Below are 12,072 nucleotides of genomic sequence, written 5' to 3' on the forward strand. Positions count from 1 at the left end.
TCCACAACCTGCCGAATCGGCCCCTCAGCACCCACACGCCCCTACCCTATCTGCCGCTCCTGCAACTCCCACAGCAACTGTGGACACCCCCCCCCCCATCAGCTCTGCACCCACCCGATCCCCACACTCGCACACGCCTCTCCCGCCACCCGCGCCCACCCCGCACCTCAGTCAAACACAACTGCAGTACCCCTGCACACGACACTTCCCCACCCATGCCACCCTTGCACACACCCGATCCTACCCAACCTGGTAGCACGCAACCACACCCACCCGCTAATCAACCAAACCCGCCCCTCACCCATCTGCAGTACCACTGCAACTGCCCCTCACCGACCCACAACACCAACACACCAGCCCCACCTACAGGACCCCCCGCACCCACCCCTCTCCCAGTCACAGCACACCCGCAAGAGCAACTGCACCACCTACAGCACACCCGCACCCAAAACACTATAGGGCACTCTCCACCACCTGCAGCAACCCGCCACTCTCCCACCCGCCTTACTAATGCACCCACCCACGGCACCCCTGCACCTGGAACTCCTCAACTCGCAGTACCCCTAACCCAGCCGAACCAGCAACACACCCACCTATCACCCATTCGCAGTACACACGCACCCTTACTTTCCCCACCACACCACCATTGTTACCGCACCCACAGCACCCCCGCAACTGCCCCTCACTCAACCGGTGCACCCCACCAACCCACACCACCCACATGAGGCACCCCTGCACCTGCAACTCCCATCCCCAACCAACCTCCCCCACCTACGGCACCCTCGAACCCAACCCTCACCCACCCATGTCACCACCGCACCCGCCATTCCACCAATCAAAGCAGCAACACATCTCTTCCAGACTATCCTTCCAAAGCCCCTGTCCCTGCTTCTGTTCCTGTCACTTCCCCTGTGCCAGCAATGTCTCTGCTCCTTCCCCTACCTGTACCCCACTTGTCCCTGTCACTTCCCCTGTCCCTGCTTGTGTCCCTGTCCTGTCACTTTCCCTGTCCCTGCATGTGCCCCTGTCTTTTTAGATGTCACAGCCCTGTCCCTGCTTCTTCCCCTGTTCCTACCCATGCCCTTGTTACTGTTCCTGCCCATGCCCTGTCACTTCCCTTGTTCATGCTCCTGCATTTGCCCCTGTCCCTGTCTGTACCCTTGTCACTGCCATTTTTTCTGTCCTGGCCATCACTGCCCCTATCCCTGCTCATTCTCCTGTTCCTGTATGTGCCCTTGTCACTGCCCCTTTTCCGGTCACTTCCCCTGCCCCTGTTCCTGCCTGTGCCCCTGTCTCTTCCCATGTCCCAGCCCTACTCATTCACCTGTTCCTGCCCATGCCCTTGTCACTTCCTCTGTTCCTGCCTGTGCCCCTGTCTCTTCCCATGTCCCAGCCCTGCTTCTTCCCCTGTTCCTGTCCATGCCCTTGTAATTGCCTCTGTCCTGACCCTGTCACTGTCCCTTTCACTTTCCGTATCCCTGCATGTGCTCTTGCCTATTCCCCTTTACCAACGCTGTCCCTGCTCATTCCCTGTTCCTGCTTGTTCCCTTGTCACTTGCCCTGTCTCTTCCCCTGTCACTTTCTCTGTCCTTGCATGTGCCCCTGTCCCTGCTCCTTCCCCTGTTCCTGCCCAGGCCCTTATCACTGCCCCTGTCCCTGCATGTGCCCTTGTCTCTTCATCTGTCTCAGCCCTGTCCCTGCCTATGCCCTTGTCACTGCCTCTGTTCTGCATGTGCTCTTTTCTCTTCCTCTGTCCCAGCGCTGATCTTGTTCCTGTTGCATGTGTTCCTGTCTCTTCCCCTGTCCCAGCTCCTTCCAATGTTCCTTCTCATGCTCTTGTCACTGCCCTTTCCCGGCCCTGTCACTGCCCCTGTTCCTGTCACTTCTCCTGTACCTGCATGTGCCCCTGTCTTTCCCCTGTCCCTGCTACTTCCCCTGTTCCTGCCAATGTCTTTGTCACTGCCCCTGTTCCTGTCACTTCCCATCCCAGCTCCTTCCCCTGTTCCTGCTCATACTCTTGTCACTGCCCCTGTCGCTATTTCTGCATGCCACTGTCTCTTACCCTGTCCCAGCCCTGTCCCTGCCTGTGCCTTTGTCACTGCCTCTGTACATGTCCCTGTCACTTCCCCTGTTCCTGCCAATGTCCTTGTCACCACCCCTGTTCCTGTCACTTCCCATCCCAGCTCCTTCCCCTGTTCCTGCTCATACTCTTGTCACTGCCCCGGTTCCTGTCACTTCCCCAGTACCTGTTCCTGCAGGTGCCCCTGTCTTTTCCCGTCCCTGCTACTTTCCCTGTTCCTGCCAATGTCCTTGTCACTGCCCCTGTCCCTAGTTCTGCATGCCACTGTCTCTTACCCAGTCCCTGCCTCTGTCACTGCTTCTGTACCCGTTCCTGTCACTTCCCCTATCCCTGCTCTTGTCTGTGCCCAAGTCCCTGCTCCTTCCCTTGTTCTTGCCCATGCCCTTGTCACGGTTTGTTGCAGCCCTGTCACTGCTCCTTGTCCTGGTCCTACCTGTACTCTTGTCACTGCCCCTGTCCCATCCCTGTTACTTCCCCTATCACTGCTCCTGTCTATGTCCCTGCTCACTGTCTGTTGCGGTCCTGTCACTGCCCCTGTCCCTTGTCTTGTTCTTACCGTATCCCTGTCACTGTCCCTGTCTCATCCCCTATCGCTGCTCCTGTCTGTGTCCCTATCCCTGCTTATTGTCTGCTGCGGTCCTGTCACTGCCCCTATCGCTGCTCCTGTCTGTGTCCCTATCCCTGCTTATTGTCTGCTGCGTTCCTGTCACTGCCCCTGTCCCTTGTCTTGTTCTTAAAGTACCCCTGTCACTGTCCCTGTCTCATCCCTGTCACTTCCCCTATCACTGCTCCTGTCTGTGTCCCTATCCCTGCTTATTGTCTGCTGCGGTCCTGTCACTGCCCCTATCACTGCTCCTGTCTGTGTCCCTATCCCTGCTCATTGTCTGCTGCGGTCCTGTCACTGCCCCTGTCCCATCCCCTATCACTGCTCCTGTCTGTGTCCCTATCCCTGCTTATTGTCTGCTGCGGTCCTGTCACTGCCCCTGTCCCTGTTCCTTTTGCTCTTACCGTACCCCTGTCACTGCCCCTGTCCCATCCCTGTCACTGCTCCTGTCTGTGTCCCTATCCCTGCTCATTGTCTGCTGCGGTCCTGTCACTGCCCCTGTCCCATCCCTGTCACTTCCCCTATCGCTGCTCCTGTCTGTGTCCCTATCCCTGCTCATTGTCTGCTGCGGTCCTGTCACTGCCCCTGTCCCATCCCTGTCACATCCCCTATCACTGCTCCTGTCTGTGTCCCTATCCCTGCTTATTGTCTGCTGCGGTCCTGTCACTGCCCCTGTCCCTGTTCCTTTTGCTCTTACCGTACCCCTGTCACTGCCCCTGTCCCATCCCTGTCACTGCTCCTGTCTGTGTCCCTATCCCTGCTCATTGTCTGCTGCGGTCCTGTCACTGCCCCTGTCCCATCCCTGTCACTTCCCCTATCGCTGCTCCTGTCTGTGTCCCTATCCCTGCTCATTGTCTGCTGCGGTCCTGTCACTGCCCCTGTCCCATCCCTGTCACTTCCCCTATCACTGCTCCTGTCTGTGTCCCTATCCCTGCTCATTGTCTGCTGCGGTCCTGTCACTGCCCCTGTCCCTGTTCCTTTTGCTCTTACCGTACCCCTGTCACTGCCCCTGTCCCATCCCTGTCACTGCTCCTGTCTGTGTCCCTATCCCTGCTCATTGTCTGCTGCGGTCCTGTCACTGCCCCTATCGCTGCTCCTGTCTGTGTCCCTATCCCTGCTTATTGACTGCTGCGGTCCTGTCACTGCCCCTGTCCCTTTTGCTCTTACCGTACCCTGTCACTGCCCCTGTCCCCTCCCTGTCACTTCCCCTATCACTGCTCCTGTCTGTGTGTTTATCCCTGCTCATTGTCTGCTGCGTTCCTGTCCCATCCCTGTCACTTCCCCTATCACTGCTCCTGTCTGTGTGTTTATCCCTGCTCATTGTCTGCTGCGGTCCTGTCACTGCCCCTGTCCCATCCCTGTCACTTCCCCTATCACTGCTCCTGTCTGTGTCCCTATCCCTGCTCATTGTCTGCTGCGGTCCTGTCACTGCCCCTGTCTCTTCCCCTGTCCCTGCTTCTTGTCCTGTTCCTACCCATGCCTTTGTCACTGCCCCTTGTCCCTGCATGTGCCCAGCCCATCCCTTTCACTTCCCCTGTCCCTGCTCCTTCCCTTGTCATGGTCTGTGGCAGCCCTGTCATTGCCAGTCTCTTCCCCTGTCCCTGCTCCTTGCCCTGTTCCTACCTATACCCTTGTTACTGACCCTTGTCTCTGTCACTTCCTCTGTTCCTGAATGTGCACCTGTCTCTTCCCCTCTCCAAGCCCTGTCACTGCACCTGTCCCAGCCCGGTACCTGTTACTGTCACTCAGTGGCAAACGCAGGATTTTCAGAAGGGGGTTTCCAGAGGGGCGGAGCAAAGCACGGAGATGGACACTTAGGTGACCCAGTATATGCCGGGTCAGTTAAGGTATTATAGATAGACCAAATGTATATAAATAATAATAATAATGAAAAAAATATATACATATATATACAGGGGCGTCAACAGCAGTGTAGACCCCTGGGCATAGCAATGTATTGGGGCACCTACCGATCCTCCAGCAGTAGGGGTGGGGGAAGCTTTGATGTCCCGCGGGTGGTAGGGGGTATTATATCAACCGCTCAGCATGTAGGGCCTGGATCAGTAATTTCCACTAATTACCCCTTTACTGAACAGATGGTGGGAGATGAGGTGGGAGAAGGGGGCATTGGGCTGAATGAAGGGGCCCTGATACATAACTTCCAGGGTGGTAGAGGATGTTTAATACACAGAGGAGGGGTGTATAGTGGAGTGGGCTTATTATTCATAATTTTCTGGTGGGAGGACAGCTTGCTTGACTGCAGATATCTCCAGTTCCCAGAAATAGATTTCTTAGATTTTAATGGAATTAAAAACTAGAGGATTCCACCTACCAAATGGTATTGGGGACTAGGGGATCAGAGTTCAGGAGGCAGAGCAATCTGCCAACGAGAATATAAAACTACATTCCAGGTGTGTGGAGCTGGAGCAGTAACCAGCTGCTGGAAGGCTGATATCTCTGGTTTTGTGAATAGTAGAGACCCTTAGACTCCTGGGGGGGTACTCAGAAACCCCCCCTGCGTGTGCTACTGTCACTTGCCCTGTTCCATTTATTTAACCTATTCCTGTTACCACTCCTATATGTGCCCCTGTCCATGCTCCTTTCCCTGTTCCTGCCTGTGCCCCTGTCTCTTCCCCTGTCCCAGTCTGTGCCCTTGTCACTGCCCCTGTCCCTGCTCCTTTCCCTGTTCCTGCCCGTGCCCTTGACACTGCACTTGTCCTTGTTACAGTCACTTCCCCTGTCTCTGCTCCTGTCCCTAAATCCTCCTTGTGAAATGCAGGCACACGTAGTGTGGATTAATGCATATGTAAATGCACATATACATGACCATACAAGAGGCAATGATGTCTATAATGTGCACATACTACACAGAATGCAGAAAATATACATGTTTCCTACACACACAGCAATGCATTATGGAAAGACGTACCATTCACTAAGTTGGTATTTGCATTATCGATGGCGTTTGGCCCTACGGCACCGTCTGTAGCTGCAGGTGGGTGAGAAGATGGATGGGTGGAGCCAACTGTGATAAATGTGAGGAAACAAAGAGTATGAATAAAGCTAAACGCAGGAAATTCAAAGTATGAGCAAAGATTAACATCCACTATCTATAAAGTACATACCATACACGATGCACAGGGTGCGACTACCCACTATCTATAAAGTACATACCATACACGATGCACAGGGTGCGACTACCCACTATATATACAGTATATACCATACACGATGCACAGGGTGCGACTACCCACTATATATACAGTACATACCATACACGATGCACAGGGTGCGACTACCCACTATCTATAAAGTACATACCATACACGATGCACAGGGTGCGACTACCCACTATCTATAAAGTACATACCATACACGATGCACAGGGTGCGACTACCCACTATATATACAGTGTATACCTTACACGATGCACAGGGTGCGACTACCCACTATATATACAGTATATACCATACACGATGCACAGGGTGCGACTACCCACTATATATACAGTACATACCATACACGATGCACAGGGTGCAACTACCCACTATATATACAGTACATACCATACACGATGCACAGGGTGCGACTACCCACTATATATACAGTATATACCATACACGATGCACAGGGTGCGACTACCCACTATATATTCAGTATCTACCATACATGATGCACAGGGTGCGACTACCCACTATATATACAGTATGTACCTTACACGATGCACAGGGTGCGACTACCCACTATATATACAGTACATACCATACACGATGCACAGGGTGCGACTACCCACTATATATACAGTATATACCATACACGGTGCACAGGGTGCGACTACCCACTATATAGACAGTACACAGGGGCGGATCCAGGATAAAATGACAGGGGGGGCACCATGATAAAAGAGGGTTTAGGTGGGGAAGGGCCAGTGTTAGTGGTGCTAGTGTACATGCTAAGAGAGCAGCAGAGAGAGGGTGGCAATGGGATTAAAAATAGGCCCTGGCATTTAAAGTGCACAGGCCCACCATGGCAACAAAAGTGAAGGATGTAGTTATGCGCATGCCGAAGGCGCGCTCTGGAAAAGGGGGTGTGGCCACTCAACAGGGGACATGTCCTAGTGTAGTGTACAACACCATATACAACTTCTACACATTATGCAACAAAATACTAGACCCCATTATACTTGCCCCTTACACATGATGCCAAATGGAATGAGCCAAAATTCAAACAATGCCACATGGATTGTGTCAAAATTCACATAATGCCACACGGATTGAGCCAAAATTCACATAATGCCACACGGATTGAGCCAAAATTTACATAATAACACACGGATTGAGCCAAAATTCACATAATGCCACATGGATTGTGTCAAAATTCACATAATGCCAAATGGATTGTGTCAAAATTCACATAATGCCACACGAATTGAGCCAAATTCATAAAATGCCACACGGATTGAGACAAAATTCACATAATGCCACATGGATTGAGCCAAAATTCACATAATGCCACATGGATTGAGCCAAAATTCACATAATGCCACACGGATTGAGCCAAAATTCACATAATGCCACACGGATTGAGCCAGAATTCACATAATGCCACACAGATTAAGACAGAATTCACAATACGCTTCATAAACAGGGACATTGTCCACCAAAGGCGCGCATTAAACATTTACACCATAATGTCCATTACTTGTTAAGTTACACGCCATTATGTCCATTATGTATTATGCCAAACACCATAATGCCTATTAAAAATTATGCTACATACAGTAAGTGCTGCTTATCTACATGCTCATTGCCAAGGGTTCCATGCTCATTGCCAGAGGTTCCATGCTTGTTGCCATGTGGGATTACATGCTCATTGCCAACGGGGAATACATGCTCGTGGTAAATGGGGGACAGCCGCCGCCAGGCAGAAGTGATAGCCACTGACAGTGGCAGAGCCTGGCTGTATTCCGAGCACTGCAGGTCCCAGCTATTTGAAATAATACCCATTTCACACCAGAAAATGCGTTCCCAGGTTGGCCCCTTTTACACCAGCCTAGTTCCTGCATTTTCTGGTGTGAGGGGGAGAGAAAACCACCCCTCCCCCCCTTTAACCAGTTATCTCATTTAACCAGCTATATCTTCGGAACTAACTGACCCATTTACATGAGACAAGTATCATATTGAAGAACTTTTGAGTGGGCTTTGAATTGGTTCCAGAGTAATCTGCCCTCAAAGAACATGAACAGCCATGAAATTACATTTCAAAAATAAAAAAATCGATTTACATGCTATATCTCTGGAACCGATTGACCGATATGGACCATCCTGGTATCATATTGAAGGCCCAGCGATTTGGAATTGAATGACTTCAACCACAAGCTCCTGTGATGCCAGGGGGGGAACTGGCAGCCGTCGGAACCGGGTGGGGGTCGGAATTGACGGGTCCCATATTATACTATGGGGGAAAAATGTTACAGCTTTGCCAGGCGATATCTCCGGTTCCCAGGGGGCTAGAGACATGGGGCTGGGCTCGTTGGAAAGCTCTGGTCCTCATCTACAAAATTAATGACAGGGGGGGCACGTGCCCAGGTGCCCCCCCCCCCTGAATCCGCCACTGACAGTACATACCATACACAGGGGTGCCGAGAGGGGGGGGGGGAGCAGGTACACTGGGCCCGGGCCTGTAAGGGGGGCCCTGGTCTGGACACACAGTTCTTTTTTTATTTGGTGGGTCTGAGTGTGCCGGAGTCAGCTGTTCAGCGGCGGCATTGGGATTGCGGATGTGGGCAGACGTGGGCCTGCATGGGGGCAGCAGCATCACAGAGGTCCTTTTGAGGCACTCCAGGGCCTGCTGAGAGCCAGCCATGTGACAGGAGTTTACCGTGGCTCCGCGACAGGAGGATACGTAGGGTAGGTAGTCTCTGGGTGCTGGGAGGAACTGGGTCAGAGACAGGCCACCTTCCATGGTAGTACCACCCACTCCGCAGAATCGCAGCCCACCCTACTCCCCACATTCCTATCCCAGCCGCCACCAGCAGCAGGTGCCACCGATGTCCAGGTCACTGTGTTCCAAGATGGAAGGTGGGTGGCTGGTTGCTCTGTGTCTGCTGCCTCCCTGCATGCTGCTGGGGCTGAGATCCAACTCTGGAAGTCAGCATGTAATCCCTGGCAGAGAATGTACTGTAACTCCATGACATCAAGCATGTTAACCCCTGGCAAAGCATGTAGCCCATGGCAGAGCATGTTAATCCATGGCAACGAGCATGTTCACCCCTGGCAGAGCATGTACCTCCTGGCAGAGCAGGTTAATCCCATGCCAAAGAGCATGTTAACCCCTGGCAGAGAATGTGATCCCCTTGCAGAGCAGGTTAATCCCATGGCAACGAGAATGCTAACCCCCTAATATGCAAGGAGCATTACGGTGTGTGGAATAACATGTAATGGGCATAATAGCATGTGGTAAAATATGTAATAGGTATTACGGTGTATGGCATAATGTGTACTTCCCACTACAGTGTTTGGCATAACGTGTAATGAGCATTATGGCATGTGGTATAATATGTAATGGGTGTGTGATATGTGTAATAGGCATTACTGTGTAAATCTTTGTCCCTGTATCCACCTTGTAAGCAGTGGTGTAACAATGGGTCCGCGGGGAGTTTCGTCCGTGGGGCCCCAGGAAGTTGTTGTACCGGGGCCCAGGATTTCTCTTGGCGGCCCTGACCATACACAATGCACAGGCTGCGAGAACCCACTATATACACAGTATATACCATACACAGGCTGCGAGAATCCACTATATATACAGTATATACCATACACGATGCACAGGCTATGAGAACCCACTATATATACTGTACACAATGTACAGGTTGCGACCACTTACTATATACACAGTATAAACACAATGCACAGGGTGCGAGAACCTGCTATATACAGTATATACAATACACAATGCACAGGGTGCGACCACCCGCTATATACAATACACGATGCACAGGCTGCGAGAACCCACTATATATACAGTATATACCATACATGATGCACAGGCTGCGAAAACCCACTACTATATATACAGTATATACCATACACGATGCACAGCGTGCGATCACCCACTATATACTGTATACAGTATATACCATACACGATACACAGGGTGCGACTGCCCACTATATATACAGTATATACCGTACACTATGCACAGGGTACGACCACCCACTATATACAGTATATACAATACACAATGTGCGACTACCCACTATATACAGTATATACAATACACTATGCACAGGGTACGACCACCCGCTATATACAGTATATACCATACATGATGCACAGGCTGCGAGAACCCACTACTATATATACAGTATATACAATACACAATGCACAGGGTGCGAGAACCCACTATATACACACAGTACACAGGATGTGAGAACCCACTGTACTGTATGTACAGTATATACAAAATACACAGGCTGTGATCACACACTATATATATAGTGTATATACCATACACTATGCACAGGCTGCGAGAATCCACTGTACTGTATATACCATACACGATGCACAGGCTGCGAGAACCCACTATATATACAGTATATACTATACACGATGCACAGGCTATGAGAACCCACTGTACTGTATATACCATTCACGATGCACAGGCTATGAGAACCCACTGTACTGTATATACCATACACGATGCACAGGCTGCGAGAAACCACTATATATACAGTATATACCATACATGATGCACAGGCTGCGAAAACCCACTGTACTGTATATACCATACACTATGCACAGGCTGTGAGAACCCACTATATATACAGTATATACTATACACGATGCACAGGCTGCGAGAACCCACTGTACTGTATATACCATACACGATGCACAGGCTGCGAGAACCCACTGTACTGTATATATAATACATGATGCACAGGCTGCGAGAACCCACTGTACTGTATATACCATACACTATGCACAGGCTGTGAGAACCCATTATATATACAGTATATACTATACACGATGCACAGGCTGCGAGAACCCACTGTACTGTATATACCATACACGATGCACAGGCTGCGAGAACCCACTGTACTGTATATATAATACATGATGCACAGGCTGCGAGAACCCACTATATATACAGTATATACCATACACGATGTGACCACTCACTATATATATATATATACAGTATATACCATACACGATGTGACCACCCACTATATATATATATATATATATATATATATATATATATACAGTATATACCATACACGATGCACAGGCTGCGACCACCCACTATATATACCATACACAATGCACAGGGTGCGACCACCCGCTATATACAGTATATACCATACATGATGCACAGGCTGCGAGAACCCACTATATAGACAGTAAATACAATACACAGGCTGCGAGAACCCACTATATATACTGTATATACCATACACGATGCACAGGCTGCGAGAATCCACTATATATACAGTATATACCATACACGATGCACAGGCTGCGAGAACCCACTATATATACTGTATATACCATACACGATGCACAGGCTGCGAGAATCCACTATATATACAGTATATACCATACACGATGCACAGGCTGCGAGAACCCACTATACTGTATATACCGTAAATACAATACACGATGCACAGGCTGCAACCACCCACTATATATATATTCACAGTATATACCATACACGATGCACAGGATGTGACCACCCACAATATATACACCATGCACAGGCTGCGAGAACCTTTCTAGACGTTTCTTGGAGAAGGGTTATGACCAAGTTAAAACTGAGTCTGCACGACAACGAGCAGGCACCAAGAGAAGGGAAGACACCCTCACCACAAAAATGGTGACTCAGGGCGACACCTCTGCCCCAATGAAACGACCGTTCATTACACAATACACCAACGACAGCAGAACGATCAATAAAATCTTAACCAAACATTGGGATATATTATTAAAAGATCAAATTCTGGGTCCCCATCTTCCCTCTAAACCGGATGTAGTCTTTAGGAGGGCTAACAATCTTAAAAGTATTGTTGCCCCGAGTAAATTGAAAACTTCTTCCAAGAAGGGCGAAACTGGTAATTTTTTGGAGAAAACTAAAAGATGTAACCCTTGCAACAAGTGCATCTGCTGCAAGTTCTTAGAGAAAAGGACATTCAAATGTACAATTGATGGCAAAGAATATTCGGCCAACTCAGCCACGACCTGTAATTCCACCTATATAATTTATAGAATTACGTGCAGCTGTGGGAAAACCTATGTTGGAAAAACGAAACGTCAGCTCAAGATAAGGATCCAAGAACACATACGCAACATAAAGAACAAAATCCTCACTCATAGCTTGCCCAAACATT

General features: G+C 50.0%; 1 protein-coding gene across 11 annotated transcripts in view; it reads right to left on the reverse strand.

Annotated features, from left to right (window-relative positions):
• Positions 1-12,072, reverse strand: part of ATP2B2 (ATPase plasma membrane Ca2+ transporting 2) — a 276,982-nt gene that overhangs the window by 75,202 nt on the left and 189,708 nt on the right. For 8 of the 11 annotated variants that reach the window (XM_083155903.1, XM_083155895.1, XM_083155894.1 and 5 more), the window contains one exon: positions 5,614-5,709. The exons of the other annotated variants lie outside the window; for them this stretch is intronic. In XM_083155903.1, the coding sequence (XP_083012029.1) occupies positions 5,614-5,709 (96 nt within the window). The remainder of the gene's footprint in view (positions 1-5,613; positions 5,710-12,072) is intronic. 11 annotated transcript variants of the gene reach the window in all.

Source organism: Crinia signifera, chromosome 8 (assembly GCF_055691185.1).
Source record: "Crinia signifera chromosome 8, ASM5569118v1, whole genome shotgun sequence".
NCBI lineage: Eukaryota > Metazoa > Chordata > Amphibia > Anura > Myobatrachidae > Crinia > Crinia signifera.